Source organism: Oryzias latipes, chromosome 18 (assembly GCF_002234675.1).
Source record: "Oryzias latipes chromosome 18, ASM223467v1".
In the NCBI taxonomy this organism is placed as follows: domain Eukaryota; kingdom Metazoa; phylum Chordata; class Actinopteri; order Beloniformes; family Adrianichthyidae; genus Oryzias; species Oryzias latipes.
The window spans coordinates 21,377,389-21,396,662 of NC_019876.2; the positions used below are offsets into that span (position 1 = coordinate 21,377,389).

General features: G+C 42.9%; 2 protein-coding genes across 3 annotated transcripts; both read right to left on the minus strand.

The window, feature by feature from the left end:
- Positions 1-1,129: 1,129 nt before the first annotated feature.
- Positions 1,130-12,631, minus strand: LOC101161012 (lysophospholipid acyltransferase LPCAT4). The gene is made up of 13 exons (XM_004079951.4): positions 12,326-12,631; positions 11,416-11,779; positions 9,631-9,743; positions 9,454-9,514; positions 9,250-9,308; positions 6,084-6,118; positions 4,977-5,031; positions 4,679-4,761; positions 2,302-2,427; positions 2,062-2,218; positions 1,897-1,989; positions 1,664-1,799; positions 1,130-1,424 (listed from the first exon to the last, which is right to left on the minus strand). Exons 1-13 carry the CDS (start codon positions 12,413-12,415, stop codon positions 1,255-1,257), a joined length of 1,542 nt encoding a protein of 513 aa, XP_004079999.1. The 5' UTR covers positions 12,416-12,631; the 3' UTR covers positions 1,130-1,254.
- Positions 12,632-13,804: 1,173 nt separating this feature from the next.
- On the minus strand, positions 13,805-19,260 carry emc4 (ER membrane protein complex subunit 4). Of its 2 annotated transcripts, none has more exons than XM_020711734.2 (6): positions 19,119-19,260; positions 17,531-17,658; positions 14,660-14,774; positions 14,418-14,571; positions 14,180-14,340; positions 13,805-14,097 (listed from the first exon to the last, which is right to left on the minus strand). In XM_020711734.2, exons 2-6 carry the CDS (start codon positions 17,629-17,631, stop codon positions 14,062-14,064), a joined length of 567 nt encoding a protein of 188 aa, XP_020567393.2. In that variant the 5' UTR covers positions 17,632-17,658; positions 19,119-19,260; the 3' UTR covers positions 13,805-14,061. The 2 variants fall into 2 exon arrangements, with proteins under 2 accessions (XP_020567393.2, XP_004080023.3); XM_004079975.4 differs by having other exon boundaries at positions 17,531-17,676.
- Positions 19,261-19,274: the final 14 nt, after the last annotated feature.

A 19,274-nucleotide genomic window follows, 5' to 3' on the forward strand; every position in this document is an offset into this window, starting at 1 on the left:
TTTTGTGTTCTTTCATAAGACAGCAAGTTGGCCTGAAGGATCTCTGCTGCTCCTGCAGTTCATCCAAAAGTCAGTCACATGTTGTTCTTGTTAACTACAAAAACTAGATCAAAAAAACAAATACAAACACTCTTGCCTCACAGCAACAAGGCCCTGCTTTGAATCCCAGTTGAGACCTTTCTGTGTGGATTTTGCATGTTCTCCTCGTGCATGTGTGGGTTTTCTCCAGACACTCAAGCTCCTTCCCACAGTCCAAAAACGGGCTGCATAAGTTCATTTGTTGACTCTAAATTGTCCCATGGATGGATGGGGGGGCTGCATGGTGGCTAGCATTATTGCATATACTGACAGGAGTATGAAGTTTGGATCGTGCCGCCTCTGACAGGTCTTCACAGATCCTTTCTACTCTGGATAAATTGTTTTTCAAATGTCACTCCCTTTACGTCGCTGTGTTTCCTGATGACCTTGAACCTATTAACACTCATTTAACCCTTGTGCTATCCTGGGCACTTTGACATGGGAGTTGGGTCATCTAGACCCACTAGACAGTGCTCTGAACCTTTTTTCAATGATTTGTGAACCTCACTGGTGTCCATGGATTACATGAAATCCTCTTCACCTTTATCCACCTTTGTCATGGTAGGGAGAACACGTCAATGGTCATCTTGACCCCATAGGATAGCACAAGGGATAAATGAATCCCGAATATCGTTTCTGCACAGCAGCAAAGAGCCAGACTGTTTCTTTACCGATGCAGTTCTTTGGTTTCTGTTCAGGGTTATGTTAGGGGAACTGGGTGGGTGAAGGGAAGAATCTGGTGTGGGAGTGGTGCCAACTGTGTGTGATTGTCCTGCTTTTTCGGTTTTAATTAATTTTCACATTTTATGACTATTTATTTTGCTTTTATGTAAAGCGCTTTGGGTTTCCAACTGGAATGAAAAGCACTATGCAAATACCGGTAAATAAAGTTTGAGTTTGATGAGAGAATGAAAAAGACAAGAGGTTTGAATAAGGGATGTAATTTAGTGCTTCGTTTTTTTGTTTAGAATTTCATAATATTTTGGAGAAGAATCTGTTTCTTTGCTTTTTTTAAGCTATATTTAAGACTTAAAACCCTTTCAACAGAATATGTAATAAATAATTCTCACTTTAATGTTAAAAAACAACGATTTCAAAATGACAGCACTTACAGATAGACAGTAGGAGTTAAACACAAAAGTTTCCAGTCTTATTTTCAAAGTATCAGAAAATAGATCATTCCTGCTTCTTGTTGTGGGGGGGCGACGTGTCCCTGATGACAGAGAGTCCATTGTTGTTGTTTACACCCTTGGCCTTAGGAAGAGTGACCGACGCCTCACTGGACTCCAGGAACTCCTTGACCTTCCGGTACGTCTGGTGTTGGGCCAGAACCCGCAGCAGCTTTTCTACAGAACATCAGTGAATTCAGAATCTTTCTCACAGACACTGGAACATGTAAAGAAACCACATGAAGATGCTTCAAGTCATTTGGGTCATAGACTCAAAAACCTGGGGAGGGGGTTGTTGTAGGAGGATTTGTTCCTCGTACTTGTTTTCCATCTGCTCTTTTTCTCCTCCATAAATATGGATGTTATCCCTGCAGTTAATAAGCTGACTCTCCACAGAGCCAAAGACCTGGACTCACCTTCCGTGAGCGGACCCCCGCTGCAGGCCTCTGTATACAGAGCTGTGGTGTCTTGCTGAGGAACACCCAGCAGCGCCCCCATGAGGTCAGAGAGCTGCTGTGCGCTCAGGCTGCCCCTGTGCTCTCTGTCAAAGAGCTGAAAACAGGATCCACAGTCATAAATGAAGCCATCACTGTTCTTAACACAATCACTGAAAGGTTCTGGGAGTTCTTCAAAACCGGGTCAGACTCACAGTGAAGGCAGAATGTAGCAGCGACCCGAAGTCCTTCAGTCCAGACAGAGCCAGAACACTGAGGCCGAGCTGGCGAAGGTCCACGCTCTCGCCCTGCACAAGTCAGCAGCATCATCAAGGCCACGCCCTCAAATGGGGAGGGGGCGGGGTAACTCAGGAACTCACCTTTGAATATAGGCTGCACAAATGCACTGCTGCTTGTCTGTCCCTCAGTCCCAGCAAAGAGGCCAGCTCCTCCACGCTGACCGTTGACCCCTCAGTGTCCTCACCACACCTGTCAATTATCCTGTCGATGGCCGCTTGGATCTCATGCTCGCCAAGGCTGAGAGAAAGGGGGGGGGGGGTAAATGCAGGGTGGGCCACAGGGAATAAATGCAGCAGGACTACAGGTGTACAGGTCCTTACCCGTCTCTGCGCAGCTCTTTCAGTGCATCTCTGGCTGGAGACTCCAGCGGCAGGGACAGACCCCCCAGTTTGCTCACAGGAACCCGGCCCTCCATCACGTAATCTGTAGCTGGGACTCCTAGAGCCCTGAATCCCAAGAAAACAATGAGACAACAGAAACACAAACGTTTGGAATCAGAAGCATTTCTTCACAGATGGACAAGCCTGAAGGAGGAGACATGGGGGGGTTAAAGTGGTAAAAGTGACAAGATTCCTACTTTGTGAAAAGCAAACATCAAATGAGGGAGAGGACTTTTTACTAGAATTGTGCTGTGCAATAAGATCTGAATGGAATATTAAAATGCTTTTTGATTTTTTTTTCCTTTAGTGTTAACCTGTAAATGTGAGAAATTAGCATGTATTTATTTATTGTTTTGTATTTTTTAAAGCACCATTTGTTGCAAAGTTTCAGTAAATAAAAAGCTATAATCCCAATGATTAGCAACAGTTCAGTCTCTAATCCCACAGTTTAAAACTTTAGAATATTTCTTTAATTTATAATCTCATATAAATCAAGTTTCTAGGATGTCTTTTTTCAATATTTTTTTAAATCAGGAACATGACACAGAAAAATGAGTTCATGCATTTGTTATTTCAGTTTTAGACTGTTATGTTACTATACTGTAAATATTGTTCTGGAGGTGTTTTAGAAAAATCTTAATCTGGTAAAAAAAAAACAACTACTATTTCATTAGATTCAACTTTTATTGCTTAAAAACACAAAAATCAATGTATGTTTCATTTTTTAACTTACAGTTTTAGTTTTAAGCTCCATGTTATCTCAGAGAGGTCAGAGGTCCATGTTTAGTTCTAGCTCTACAACAGTTTTGTGTCAGACTCCAAGCCTTGAGGGGCCAGCATCCTGCTAGTTCTTAAGAATCCTGCCTCCTCTGCTGCTGATTACCTGGATCAGGTGTGTTTAGCCAATAAGGAGCTTGAATGGCAGGTTAGTTGGAAAACATGTAGGACACCGGTCCTTGAGGCCTGGAGTTTGAGACCTGTGCTCTACAGCATTACTGGTCGTTCCTGGGGTTTCCTAAAACAGAATGGGGATGAAGAGCCTTCAGCTATCAGGCTCCTCCTTGGTGGAACCAAGTTTTAGTGAAATTAGGCAGAAACCATCTTTGTTTTTATGATCTCAAACCTTCATTTCTGATCAAGCTGATAGCTCAGGATGACGAAGCCTCAATTTAGCTGTGAAAGGCTTAAACTGCTGAGGGTCAATTTAGGATTTTTAACCACTTCAACCACTCCTCAACGTTAGGGACAAGAGGGTGAAGAGGAAGCCTCTTCTAGCAGAGTTGTAGTTGAAGATGTAAACTCATGTCCCACTTCCTCCACTTGGCCTGACCTTCTTAAAATAAAACAAATATCTTTAGTCACACACTCTTTTTTGGTGAAGCTGGGGGTTGTTTGAGGATGCACCAGGCATTTTCCCAAACAAATTTTACTGTAGACCTTTTCTGTCTATTCCCCTTCTGTTTCACGATGCATGTCATTGTTGCAATCACTGAATTTTTTGTATTTTGTCTTCTAACAGATGTTCCAGTGTTTGTCTCCTTGCTCTCTTATTGTTGTAGTTCCTGAGAAATTGAGTTTCTTCCTAATCTTCCTCTGAGAGGCAGTTTTTCTCCCCACTGTTGCACTTTGCTTGCTCAGTATAGGGGTTGCACTGAAAACCCTTTCATGTCATCTATTGGCCACTTTATAGGCTTTTATAATACACCTAAAATAATCTAGATTATTGGAAATATATTTAATGAATTGGAAGATAACATTCATAATTATTCATCTGTCTTTTAGACAATCTCAGCTGTAAACAAACTTTTTTTTAATGAACAGAATCAAATTCCTTTCAAGCTTACTGCCTCAGTAAACTGAGCCAGAACTGGAACCACATCCAAATCTTAACATTTTCACCACTACCATTAATTTTGCATCCTTGTCTGGATGTGACTCCGCCCCCAACAGCAAAAATGAATGAAACATTTTTGATTGTCAGTCCAATGTGACTCATCGGCGTCACCTATGGTGACAGCAAACTGTAAACACGTCATCTGCAAGCATGATGGCATTTTATGAAAAAATTCAAAAAAATCCCCTGAGTTGAGCTCTTAGGACTTTTCCTTCAACTAATTTATCAATACTAAAGCAGAAATCACTTAGCCAATTGTTGGATAACATTAGGAAACCACCCTAAGTCCTTCCTGTGTGTTTTCTGTTTAGGATCTAAAAAACGTCTTTTGTTTTTTTAGTTTAACATTCATATTGCTTTGAATCTTCCAGCGTAAAAAAGGATTTCCTCATTATGGTTGGAGTCTGTAAAACTGTCCCTCACCCGGCCATCAGCTTCTGGACGTTGTCGGCGTAAAGGTTGGGGTCCTTCTTCTCCTCTTCTGAAGGCTTGTAAACCGGCAGGAACTGCAGCGAGAAATAAAATAAAAGCAAAAGAGGAGATGTCAGCCTACAAGCTTCATTATCATTAGACTAAAATATTTTAAAGCTAGCTTCCTTCAGGCATGACCTTTGACCTTCTGTCATGATTCAAAAGTATATTAAACCTTATTAAAACCTTGATACTAGAGGTTTCCTGGTCAGATAAGCTCAGTGCAGCGTGGACCGGCAGCAGAACTCACCTCCACTGTCATGTTGGTGTAGAGCTGCGATGTGGTGAGCCAAATCGCCTCCATCCTGAAGAGAAAATACCAACAACCATTGACAGTTTGAACTGCAGTGTGCTGCAGCTTTGCAAAGATTCTGTAAAACACTGAAAAACCCTACTGAACTCTGAATTGGAAAAAAAAGCAGTTTAAAAAATTCAGACAGCAGATAAAATCACAATTGCATGATGTAATTTCTAAAAACAAGTCTTTCTGTCTCATATACAAACCCGTGTCCTATTTTAAGTCTAACTGGTTTTGATGAGTAGATGTGTTTTAGTGCAGCTATGTGTTTTTATTGTTTTCCATAAATGCCAGTTTCCCCCTGCAGGATCAACACAAATGTGATGTTTACTTGTTTACGGGCTGCCTGCAAACAACAACATCATCATCGTGAATGGGCAGCAGTCAACTGGAAGTTTGGATGAATCAAACCAAAGATCTGCAAACAGAATTCATTTATTTTCATTTATTTTAGTTTTTTTTTTACCCTAATCTTGTCCATAAATATGTCGGTCGCTGTGTCTTTGCCTATCTGCGTCCTTTTGTCTGTCTATTTGTGGGCCCTTTGTCTGTTTGATCTTTAGTCAGTCTGTCTCAATCTGGTTGTACATTCTGACCTCAACTTTTCAATATTTTTCGACATCAGAATCAAAAATCTGCCAAGTTTGTCGTGTTGATGTGTCTTGAAAGCTTTTAGTTGAAAATGAACAAACCTTTCCTTCCAATTTTTCTTGTGGTTTTTAAAAGTTTAATTTCTTCAGTTGAGGTTGTTACATAGATGAATGCTTTAACATGTATTTTAATTTTTAACAACCAACTGTTTCATTTTTGTTAACAGCTGTCCACCAGAGTGAGTTTATTTTCTGAATTGGTGAGTAATGCGTTTATTTTGAAAATACTCCTCTGTAATCACTACTGTTGGATGCTATCAGAAAAAATACTACATATTTCAATATACTGTATGTAAATAATGTGTTGAGAATAATATAAAGATAGAATGAAAGTTTAAAGAACAACTACAACCCAGAGAACAATCCCAACAATCTTCATCAGAGTGGGAGAAAACATGGAGGAACTCACCAGGTTGTTCCTTTGTACGTCCAACGAACAGTATCCTGAAGAAGAGCCATAAAATTATGAATAGCATATCAGGAGGATAAAAAGCCTTTCAGTATTTTACAACCTAGGTATGCAAACAGAGCTGGACAAACATTACAGTTGGGTTCAAACACCTGACAGGTCATGCAGGACTCATGAGCACGAGCAAGACAAGGATGCAAAAAGCAGTAGATGGAATCTACTCTGTTTGTCTGTACTTCATCTCTTCCAACAGGAAATGAAGACGAAAAAAGGCTTTTTCACGTGTTTTTGAAAATGTTCATGATGAAATATCTATAATGTACGTTTGTTTCCTGTTAAAATGATTTCATCACATCATTGACTGAAAAGTTTCTCAATCAAAAACACAACCCATGGGGCGGCGCTGGTGCAGAACTAGGGCGGTCAACCTCTGACTAGAATATTGCAGGTTTGATTCCCGCCTTTCCCGCGCATGTGTCGAAGTGTCAGTGTGTGAATGGGGGGAATGGGAGGAATGGGACAGTGACTGTGAAGCTTTGGGCCTTTAAGGAAGCAAGCCATTTACGCCATTTACCGTCTCTTATGCTCTTTGTTATAGTTTGTAATTATTTTCATGATTACATTTTAGACTAAATTTGCCCCCTTTCTGATATAATAGTGACTCAATGATGAGACAATAGGATAATAATGAGCCAATTATGAGATGATTGTCAGACAAAATAGAAAGATTTTAGATGAGAATGAGACAGTTCTGAAGCAGTATTAAGATGGTTTTCATATCACTTCAAGACGAGTTTAAGACAGTAATGAGACGATAATGTGACAGTTATATGAAGGTAATGAGACCATATTGAGACAATTTTAAGAAAGTAATGAGAACAATAATGACACAGTTATAAAAACAATGCTGAGATGGTATGAGACAATATTGAGAGGGTTTTGAGACAATAACGAGGCAGTTATGAGACCTTATTGAGAAAGTGATGAGATATGAGACAACATTGACATGGTTTTGGGATAGTATTGAGATGGTTATGTAATCATATTGAGACGATTTAAAACAGTAATAGGACAATAATGAGACAGATTTTAGAACGTCATGAGACCATGTTAAGATGGTTTTAAGACGATAAGACAATAATGACACAGTTATGGGATGGGATGAGATGTTATGAGACAATATTGAGATGGTTGTGTAATCATTTTGAGACGTTTTAAAACAGTAATAGGACAATAATGAGACAGATTTTAGAACGTCATGAGACCATGTTAAGATGGTTTTAAGACGATAAGACAATAATGACACAGTTATGGGATGGGATGAGATGTTATGAGACAATATTGAGATGGTTGTGTAATCATATTGAGACGTTTTAAAACAGTAATAGGACAATAATGAGACAGATTTTAGAACGTCATGAGACCATGTTAAGATGGTTTTAAGACGATAAGACAATAATGACACAGTTATGGGATGGGATGAGATGTTATGAGACAATATTGAGATGGTTGTGTAATCATTTTGAGACGTTTTAAAACAGTAATAGGACAATAATGAGACAGATTTTAGAACGTCATGAGACCATGTTAAGATGGTTTTAAGACGATAAGACAATAATGACACAGTTATGGGATGGGATGAGATGTTATGAGACAATATTGAGATGGTTGTGTAATCATATTGAGACGTTTTAAAACAGTAATAGGACAATAATGAGACAGATTTTAGAACGTCATGAGACCATGTTAGGATGGTTTTAAGACGATAAGACAATAATGAGACAGTTATGAGATGTTATGAGACAAAATTCAGATGGTTTGAGACAATAACGAGGCGGTTATGAGACCTTATTGAGAAAGTCAGAGGGGGTGATGAGATATGAGACAACATTGACATGGTTTTAAGATAGTATCGAGATGGTTATGTAATCATATTGAGATGTTTTAAAACAGTAATAGGACAATAATGAGACAGATTTTAGAATGTTATGAGACCATGTTAAGATGGTTTTAAGAAGATAAGACAATAATGAGACAGTTATGAAATGGGATGAGATGTTATGAGACAATATTGAGATGGTTATGTAATCATATTGAGACGTTTTAAAACAGTAATAGGACAATAATGAGACAGATTTTAGAACGTCATGAGACCATGTAGGATGGTTTTAAGACGACAAGACAATAATGAGACAGTTATGAGATGTTATGGGACAAAATTGAGATGGTTTTGAGACAATACTAAGATGGTTATGAAACCACTTTGAGAAAGTTCTAAGACAGTAATAAGACAATATTGAGACAGATATGAGACGGTGATGAGATGGTCATTAAACAATATTGTTTTGGTTAAGGGACAATATTAGATGGTTTTAAAACAATAATAAGATGGTTATGAGATCATATTGAGATGTTTTAAAACAGTAATATGAAAATAATGACACAGGTTTAACACTGTTATGAGACCATATTAGGACAGTTTTAAGATGATAAGACAATAATGAGACAGTTATGAGACCAAATTGAGATGGTTTTAGGATGGTAAAAAAGTCAATAATGAGACAGTTCTAACACGGTTATTATGAGATGGTGAAGAAATGTTTTAAGACAATATCGAGACAGTTATGTGATCACATTGAGATGACAATAGGTAAGACAAGAAAAGTGAGTAAGACAATAAGTAGGCAGAAAGGGGGTCCGTTACATTAAACTAGTTTAATTAACCAGTGAATGACAGAGCTCCCAACTTAATTATCAATGATGAAAAAATCAATTACTGTTCTGAAACATTAAATTGTAATCCAGATTTAGTGCAACTACCAGGGACAGGACTTTATTAGTACACAGAAGAAGAGGGATGTTTTTCCAGCTGTGATTTATAAGTGCATTTTTCTTTCTTGTCGTGCTAACGTAAACACGTGACAATTCTTTCTTCACTGACAAACACCTGCTTTCAGTTTCAGCTCCATGATTTCATTTGATATGTACTGTACTTGTGAAAATATAACTGAGAAGCACAGAGAGATTCCCAGCTCTGACAGCCCTCCACCCCCACCCCACTTAAACTCAGCAGGCCCCGCTCATAGACTCTGACCTTCAAACCTTGAGGATCATAAATGGTAGTTATGAACCAGCCATGACAACACCCTCTGCCTCTTTCACTCACCAGCCTGTTCGGGTAATGCAGCAGGACGGGTTGAACCGGGACGCCGGCCAGGAAGGCTCCTGTAGGTGGGGCCAGTAAAGTGATGAGTAACAGTTACTCCCAACATTTCAGGTTACACAGCAAATTGAAATGCTGCCCTTGTCATGCTGCTCATTCCAACATAGTGCGTTCAGAGTTGCATGAGGGGGGGCTCCACAGACACACCTGGTTTGAATTTGATGAGGGAGCGCCCATTGGTTGTGGTTCCTTCAGGAAACATCAGCATCTAAACACAAAGTGAGGGAACATTAACAGGTGGCAACGGTTACTGTATCTTCTCTCTGAGTTGGGGCCTCTTCATGTGTTTGTGTGTGTTTGGGGTGGGGTGGGGGGACACCTTACCTGAGGCCAATATCCGTCAGAGGTGAGTCTCTGGATTAGCTGAGCCACGGCCTTCTTCCTGGACTCCGGATCCTTCCTGCTCACCAGCACGGACTGGTTAAACTCCAGCAGGGCTGAAAGAGCAACATGAGCTCAGTGACAAACGGCAGACCACACAGTCATCCTCATCAATGACCAGCTCCTCTGTCACAGCATGAACACGGAGAGCCTGAAAGACTCCAGTGCAGATATTCAGGTCCAAAAGTCTGAAGCTCCTCGTCTGTTTGAGGACCGTAACATGACTGAGGAGGAGGAGGAGACGCGGCTGAGGAAGATGCTCTTTACTCAGCTCGACTCTTCCGTGAATGTAAAGTTGAACATTAATTGTGATGTTTGAAACACTTGAATTTGCTTTGGTCATCTCTTTAGATGACCCCCCCCCCCCCCCCCCCCTTCTACCAACAAACACAATAAACATCTGCAGCATTTATGAAAATGAAAAAACAACAAAATCGTAACACTAAACAGGATATTGTAAAAACTGGTTCTTATTAAGAGATTGTTAATTTCCAGGTTACTTTTTTTATTTCAACACAATTCTAAAAAATAGCATTTTGTTTGAATGATTGTCAACAAATTTGATGAATTAAGGTCCTTTTTGCTTTTCACAATAGACATCTGAAATCTGAGGAACATTTAGATCCTTCATGCTCAGAAAACGTAATCAAACTTTCACTCAGACTTTTGTTAATTCAGCAAGGATTCTCCCTTCACTTAGGGAATGATCACTTTTAACTTTGGGAAAGTTGTCATTAAAGACCCACTCCAACGAAAAAGTGTGTTGTTGGTGTTTTGTGGCATATTTGCTGATAATAAAAGAAAATTAAGCTTAAAACAGCATTTATGAGTATTTCTTTATTCAAATTGTTGTGAATCAGAACCAGACGAAATAATGCGGTTAGAAAAAAAGCACAAGTTTGTGACGTAGAAACTGCTACGACAAACTATAAGCTTCCTGCTCTGCTCCATTCTGATGCATCAACTTGAAGAGAAATAGATCCACGTGCGTCTTTGTTTTCCTCCTCCAAGCTGACATCTGGCTCATAACTGTATGGCTGGACAGCTCTAATATTGCTCACCATTTTTGTTTTGCACTGCTAATGTTAGTTAGGTTGGGGTTGTGAGGCGCTGTAAGCTAGAGGGAGATCATGTAAACAGAGAGCTCTCATTAACAGGGAGGGGATGAGTGGTGGGGTTGGTTCGCACCAACAGTCCCACCCACAATTAAGAGGTGAATTTCCAATGAACTCCTGCTGCTCTGCAGAAACTACGGTATATCCTAGAAGATGACAGGGTTTGGATTTTGGCTGAAAACGCATGATTAAAATAATTTAAAAAAAAAACACCTGGAACACTTTTACAATATACCAAAAGATGATCAGAGTGGGACTTTAATAACTCATTTTTGGGTCTACAGCTCTGATCTTCAGATCAGCAGCATCACTTAGGCTCCTCCTACATCCGCATGGTTTTAAATCAATCATCTGTTTTTGATACATTCTAATTCAGCATTAACCCTTGTGCTATCCTATGGGGTCAAGATGACCATTGACGTGTTCTCCCTACCATGACAAAGGTGGATAAAGGTGGAAAGATTTCATGTAATCCATGGACACCAGTGAAGATCACAAATCATTGAAGAAAAAAGGTTTAGAGCACTGTCTAGTGGGTCTAGATGACCCAACTCCCAATGTTAAAGTGCCTAGAATAGCACAAGGGTTAAGAATGATTTTATCAGAAGCTTACCTCCGATGACGGGTAGGCTGGTGTTCTCGGAGCGCGATACCACAGTTGCCAGCTGGGTCGGACACAGAACCAGCATGTCGAAGAAGCCGCTGTGGGGGGCCACCACCAGCACCGGCGCCTCCCGCAGGTCGGCCCGGCGCCCCTTCACCCTGACCCACAGGAAGCCCAGGGAGAAGAAGACGGCGCGGCTCAGCAGCCAGATCGGGGGGTGGAACAGCCAGCGGCGCCAGCCAGTCACGGGTTTGGCCCGCTCTTCCTCGGACAGGCCAGCCAGCCGGAGCCGGGCCAGGGGCCACATGATGAGGAAGAAGAGCACCGCCAGGGCGACGCGCAGCGGGAAGAGGATGCAACCCAGGAGCCCCCCCTACAGAAGAGAGGGAAGCAACACCTCCATCACCCGCAAGCAGTGGACATGAGGGCCACTCACGCAACATTGAACCGAACTGACTCCCCACGACGTTTACCCCCTCCCTCGATTTATGAGCCGCTGATCTGCCTTTTTATAGTTCAGTAACAAACATTCAGTAAAAAACAAAAAATAACTTTTTTTGTTAAAGTATTTTTCAAGTTAAAGAAAAATTTGTGAAACTAATCCCCCGAAACGTAATAATTAAATAAAACATAAACAATGTGTTTATTAACTTTAAAACTTTATAGAGCTCCCGCTCTGCTGTCATAATGTCAAGTTTTCTGTTTGACTTCTAGAAAAGACAAAAAACTGTCACAGACAGGACTGTGCCTGTGCGTAAACCTCTGGAACACCCCGTTCCTGCGCGCGGCTCGGTTCGGGAGAAAACGTAGCAGTTTCCGGTAAAATCTGCGCGTCACGAGCGGGAAGAATGAATGGATGAAGTGAGCCCCAAACCGACACCGACAGCAGCAGCCCGATGCGGGAAGATGCGGGGGTTACCTTAATCCTCTGCGCCGCGCTCAGCTTCACCTCATGGATGAACGGATGCGCACAGTCCTGCGCCGCGGAGGAACACCTGCGCGTCTCCATTACGCTCCGCACCTGAGGTCCCCGAAGATTTTACAACTAAGATGCGTTCACGGCTGTTCTGGAAATGCCGCTCTCCTAGGAATTCAAACTTTTAATCCAAAAGCTTCGGGTGGAAAACAGTGAAAACTCTGCGCGTCGTTTCTGTTGGAGCTTAGAACTTCTTCACGTCAGACCTGGACTCTCATCCTTAACGACTGAATGCCGCCCCTCCCGGCACTCAGCCCGGCCCACAAAGTCCCGGACCGGGTCTGGCGAGTCAAACCGGTGTCCTCGAAACCGCAGATCGATTTGGAAACTTTTTCCAGTTAGAAATGAAGGGGGCGCGCGTGCACGTTCGAAACAGAAAAACGTGAGAGGGGACAATAACGAGCTACAGTTCGTTACATTTACTTAAGTAACTTATAGTCTATCTTCCGTTTTATTCAGGCAAGTCGTCCTTGAGTATAACAGTAATATATATATATATATATATATATATATATATATATATATATATATATATATATATATATATATAAAATTAAAACAATTCCTTTGTTTTAATCACCGAAGTTTTATTCCGGATTTTAATGTAGATTTAATATTTTATTTAACATTGTTGAAATGCCAGGAAGCTCAAACTAATTTGGTGCTGCAGGAACCTTAAAGGCAATTCTAAGAGAAGTTTAAAGTTTAATTCAAACCACTGAAGTATTCCGAGAACTTCAAACTTCTGAACAGAATCATTCCTGAAGGTTTTCGGATCAATGCGGGTTTAAAAAAAATGCTGTCAATAAAGTTCTTTTCCTTTTTCCTTAATCAAATAGTTACGCTTTTTAAATCAACTTATTTATTATTTGTTTTTAGTGAACCATTGCACACGGCTTTAAAACAATTGCAGCCAGATGAAAAAAATACAGAACAGAACAGATAATGGTAACAAAATAATCACAAACTTAGTCATACAAGGATTTTTTAAAGGTTATATTGGGTAGAATTATGTCCTAAATAACTTTTAACCCTTGTGCTATCCTAGGCACTTTAACATTGGGAGTTGGGTCATTTAGACCCACTAGACAGTGCGCTGAACCTTTTTTCTTCAATGATTTGTGATCTTCACTGGTGTCCATGGATAACATGAAATCTTTCCACCTTTATCCACCTTTGTCATGGTAGGGAGAACACGTCAATGTAAGGGTGGGGTCATCTGGACCCCATAGGATAGCACCAGGGTTAATCAAACTGTTAAAGAATTCAAATGAAAATAAAATGAAAAAAAAAAATAATTCTAGTCTAGTTTAATTTTACTGCATGTTTGATCCAAGCCTTTTAAAAGAAAAGTTGACAGCCGCCTTCTGATAACTGTTGTAAAATCTTTGAAGCAAAAAATGTCTATGACAGGCAACAAAATATAATAATTATAATTTTATTAGAACATTTCACAGAAACAAATCTACAGAAATTAAAGCCGGTTAGCATGAAAACACACAAGAAGAAACCTGAGCAGATCCAGGAGGGAACCAGCTCACAAGCATCAGTCAGCAAATGAATGCAACTTTCCTGAAAAAGATGGAAAATGAATGAAGTGGTGCGGCACCTCCTGCTGCCAAGGGAGAGAACACGTAGGACTGTGGTTGGGGGGTAGCGGGGGGGGTGGCCATCGGGCTTCACAGCACCATCCCCCCTCCCATGATCTCCATTCTCTGTGGAGAACAGAGGTGTTCAGATGAGCTCAGACCGACACCAGGAGGAGCTTTCAGGATGAATCCACAGGCGTCGCGTTACCTGAGGAGGTTCGATGAAAGCCAGCCAATCAGACGAGTGCGTGGGGAGCAGCCCCATGGACTGACACTTGTAGATGGCCAACGCTGAGCCCAGAAGGTTCCCCACCAGGTAAACCAGCCCCTGCAGCCACTGCTGGCTGGAGCTCTCCAACAGCTTGAAGGCTGGTGGACAGAGAGGGAGGAGGTGGCTGAGGGGGGCAGGAACACCTGAGGACCCGGCGGACGGGGCGGATACTTACTGGCTGACATGGACATGAGAGCTTGGATTGGCCTCCACGCCATCATGCAGACCATCATGATGGGGAAGATGGAGATGGTGTTTCCAGACATGTACATGATGAACAGGTTCATAGGGATCTGCTTCAGGGGCCCCAGGGCCACATCCCAGCAGCGCTGCTCGGTGGAGGAGGGGGAGAGAAGTTCTGTTAGAAACGCTTCCTGCAGCTCCTAATCATGGGAAAGCTTTGGAAAGACCTCTTACCTTCTCCACCAGGTTCTTGTCTGTCTCCTGGATGCTGGTGTCTGGGACGGGTTTCTCCGAGTATCCAATGGGATAAACCACGTCTCCCTGAGCCCCCTGCCGATCCCCCCGACCCCTGCAACCAGAAACAGAGAAGCGGGTCTCACTTTGTCCAGAAAATATTTACAGTGGGGCGAAAAGTGTTTACAACCCCCCCCCCCCCCCCCCCCCCCCTTCCCCCGTCGGCCGACGCTGCTGTCGCTTGTGAGCGCGTGCACAACACCGTGTCCCAACTGCAGACACAACACCCACAGGCCCTGATCATGCACCCCCCTCTCTGCCACCCAGTATGTGAACTGTCATACAAGGGACAGGAAAACTCTGGACCTTCTATATGCTAATGTAAAGAATGCATATACTTCTGCCCCCTTCCCCCCTTTAGGACGCTCTGATCACAACCTGGTCCATCTCTCCTCTGCTTACACTCCAATGGTGAAACAGCAGAAACCACAGATTAAAACGGTGAAGATCTGGACTGAGGAGGTAACAGAGCGACTAAGGGACTGTTTTAGCACCACAGACTGGGACGTTCTCTGCAGTCCACACGGGGAGGACATTGACAGTCTCACTGACTGCATCACGGACTATGTCCATTTTTGTGTGGAAAACAGTGCAAACCAAATCAGTGCAGTGTTTTTCCAACAATAAGCCCTGGGTCACTCCTGAGCTGAAGACCCTACTAAATGAAAAGAAGAGGGCTTTTCTCTGGGGACAAGGAGGAGCTACGCAGAGTACAGAGGGAGCTGAAATACAACATCAGGAAGTGCAAAGACTGCTACAGTAAGAAGCTGGAGCAGCGCCTGGAACAGAACAACATCCGTGATGTGTGGAGAGATCTGAAACACATCTCAGGACATGGTGAGGCTGGAAATGGTCGCCAGGTCACAGGTGACCAAGCCTGGGCAAATGAACTGAATCTGTTCTTCAACAGATTTGATTCTGCTCAGCCCCCCGTCTCCATCCACACGGCCCCCCCTTCACACCTTTCCAGCTCAGGCGTCTCCTCCCAGCTGCAGCTGTTACCACCTCAGTACTAAGCGGTCCACTCTGCCCTTCTTCCAACAGAAGCAAAGGGACCCCCCCAACGACTCACAGCACCAGACCAGCCACCGCCCACCCCCTCTCCAACCCCCCTCTGCCTCACCCTGAATCAGGTTAGGAAGGAGTTAAGGAGAACAAAGGCCAGGAAGGCTACAGGTCCTGACAGCATCACCTCCAGGCTCCTCAGTGAGTGTGCAGACCAGCTCTGTGTGGTGATGATGTTCATATTTAATATGATCCTCAGACTGGAGAAGGTACCAGTCCTCTGGAGGACTTCCTGCCTGGCTCCGGTTCCAAAGGTACCTCGTCCTACGGAACCGAACCACTTCAGACCTGTCGCCTTAACCTCCCACCTGGTGAAGACTATGGAGAGGATCATCCTCAGCCATCTCCGCACCCAGGTGAGCTCAGTACTGGACGCGCTGCAGTTTGCATATCGACCAGGCATCGGTGACGCCATCATCTACCTGCAGCATCGGGCCCTGTCTCACCTGGAGGCCCCTGGGAGCACTGTGAGAGTCACGTTTTTTCACTTCTCCACTGCTTTCAACACCATCCAGCCTTCACTACTGAGGAGGAAGCTGGAGGATGCAGGTGTGGACCAACATCTGGTTGCTTGGACCATCAACTACCTCACAGACAGGCCACAGTTTGTGAGGCTGCGTGACTGTGTGTCTGATGTGGTGGTCTGCAGCACGGGGGCACCTCAAGGGACTGTGCTCTCCCCATTCCTGTTTACCCTGTACACATCAGACTTCACCTACGACTCCCACCACTGTCATCTGCAGAAGTTCTCAGACGACAGTGCCATTGTGGGCTGTGTATCAGGGGGGGATGAGCAGGAGTACAGGGGGGTCATCACTGACTTTGTTAGCTGGTGTGAAGTTAACCACCTGCTGCTTAACACCAGCAAGACGAAGGAGCTGGTCCTGGACTTCAGGAGGTCCCCTACACCACACTCACCGGTGAACATCCAGGGTTCAGACATTGAGGTCGTGGACACATTTAAATATCTGGGTGTTCACCTGAACAACAGACTGGACTGGTCCAACAACACGGATGCTCTGTACAGGGGGGGTCAGAGTCGCCTCCACCTGCAGAGGAGACTGAGGTCCTTTGGCGTGTGCAGACAGCTGCTGAGGACCTTTTACGACACTGTGGTGGCCTCAGTGGTCCTTCATGGAGTTGTGTGCTGGGCGGGGGGCAGTGCAGGCAGAGACTTGAAGAGGCTTAACAAACTGGTCAGGAGGGCCGGCTCTGTCCTGGGCTGCACACTTGAGTCCATCGAGGAGGTGGCGGACAGGAGGATGTTAGCTAAGCTGACATCCATCATGGATAACCCCTCCCACCCCCTGCACCAAACTGTAGAGGCGCTGACCAGCTCCTTCAGCACCAGACTGTTGCACCCTCAGTGCAAGAAGGAGCTACTGCAGGTCATTCCTCCCCACAGCCTTCAGACTGTACAACACTGTGTTACAGTGACACACTACAGTCCCAGGGGTGTTTTTCATTCACTCATTTATTTATTTACTTTTGTTGTAGTTGTTGTTGTTTATCAAATGTTCTTGTTCCTAAACGGTGTTTGATTGGTGTGTACTTTTTTACTTATCTATTTTTGGAAATAAAAAATAAAAAAAAGTATCACCTTTGCACTGGATCACACGCCACCTTTGTAGCTGTATTTATTTATAATGAGAATGTCATTTTTGCATTTCAAGGTCCTGGAGGTCCTTGCCAGTCTCCACATCGCAACCCCAAAGAAACTCTTTGGAGGGAGGAGATCCCACTCACCTGGTGTTTCCAAGGCTCAGCTCCAGAGCCCACTTCATCCTCCGCGTGGCCCCGCCTCCTCGTGTGGACAAAACCCCTCCTTGCCCCCCTGGAGACGCCATGGCAATAAATCAACAAAATTGCTTGACCTCAGAGGAAGAAAGCACCTGCAGAGGAAGAAACAGAAAAGGTTTAACTTGTGACGGATCAATGATCGTCATACATGCTGCTCCATTATCTACAACATGATTCAGTCGGAATATTTTCACCTCCAAAATATCAATATCAACCCCCGCCTATTCTGCCTCAGTGTGTGTCTATAAAGTTTTTATGTGGCCTTACAAAATAATTCCTCAATAATATCCACCCAAATCATCATAAGGACTCCTAACCACATCACCCTCATCCTGAAAGAACTTTACTCATTCTGCTCCTCAACTCTTGAACTCGCTTCTATCTGAAACATGATTCACTTCCTGTCTTTAAATCAACTATCAGAACTCTTCCTAGAACTGAAATTTTCCCCTCCATTTGTTTCCTTATCCTCTCTGTTTCCCTAAAATAGGAGTATTATTTTTATTATTTGTCTCTTGCATGTACAGTGTGCTTTGGTGTGTTTAAAAGCACTTTCTAAGTAAAATGTATTGATATTAAAAAGAGGATGTGAACATTGCTGCTGATGAGAGTAAAGACATCACAGTTGCTTCAGTGAGTCTTGAATCTGTGGTGTTGCGTAACTGTTGCAGTCTTTTTAATGTTGTAGTATTACCACTTACATTCATTCACTCCAACTACTTTAAAGTTGATTGGGTATACCCTCTCTGTTGACTATTGTATACATTATGACAATGTCTTCCTCCTGCTAGTTTGTTGTTTTCTTCATCAAAATACCTAAAAGTTTAATTATTTTTACCCTTCAACATCTTCTGCTTCAGTTTTTTTCTGCTTCCTGATCTTATTTGTTTCAAATTTCAAAATAAGAAAATAGTTGGGCTCAGGTCTGAATTCGAAACCAGGGTGGTGTCTCAGATTTGGGTCTCTGTGACCCAGTTCTCCAGACTATTCATCTTTTCAAACCTTAACTCCTTTTTGATATTATTAATATAATAATAAATAATAATATAAATTTATATTCATCATTTTTAAACATGGGTGTGGGAGTAGGATTTTGAGTGAATTCACTGCATCTAATAGACACACTTTTATTTAAAAAAAAGTCTTCAAAGAAATACATGCGTTGAATTAGTAAGGGTGAATAGCCAACGGAGTGTGCAGTATCAGAAATTAACGCAATACAAATGAACCCTTCCTTAATGCACACCCAGCAGCCAATCAGAATCGAGAATTCATCAGGACCATGGCATGGTGGAGGGACTGCGACAATTTGCTCTGACCGCCGTCATTTGCCGCAGCGACAAAACTACAGGCAGCGGCAACAAAAAGTAATAACCGTTACTAAATACCGGCAGGATACTAGATTACTTTGTCCAAACGAGCCTCGGTTTGAAATGTTTTATTTAACCGACTGTTCGGAAAAGACAACGAGCCGAGTTAACGGCGCAGATCCACTCTGTCCGGACTGAAGAATCTAAACTGAGGCTCCCCCTACCTCACGGGGACACCAGCGCACCCACGGCCGCTCTGCAGAGGCTTATTCCGCGGCACAATGTCCGAAAAGAAGAGCTGCTGTCGCTAAAACTCGACCAGTCAACAAATTTACCTTCTAGGCCCTCAATGATGACGCAGTCAGGCTGCGCAAAGGAAG

Excerpts from the sequence above, each read along its gene's own strand:
- LOC101161012 (XM_004079951.4), bottom strand. The coding sequence starts at position 12,415 with ATGGAGACGCGCAGGTGTTCCTCCGCGGCGCAGGACTGTGCGCATCCG. Across the intron at positions 4,762-4,976 it reads ACACCAACATGACAGTGGAG|TTCCTGCCGGTTTACAAGCC; the intron begins GTGAGTTCTGCT and ends TTCTCGCTGCAG. Across the intron at positions 2,219-2,301 it reads AAAGAGCTGCGCAGAGACGG|CCTTGGCGAGCATGAGATCC; the intron begins GTAAGGACCTGT and ends CCTTTCTCTCAG.
- emc4 (XM_020711734.2), bottom strand. The coding sequence starts at position 17,631 with ATGGCGTCTCCAGGGGGGCAAGGAGGGGTTTTGTCCACACGAGGAGGC. Across the intron at positions 14,775-17,530 it reads CTGAGCCTTGGAAACACCAG|GGGTCGGGGGGATCGGCAGG; the intron begins GTGAGTGGGATC and ends TTCTGGTTGCAG. Across the intron at positions 14,572-14,659 it reads ACAAGAACCTGGTGGAGAAG|CGCTGCTGGGATGTGGCCCT; the intron begins GTAAGAGGTCTT and ends TCCACCGAGCAG.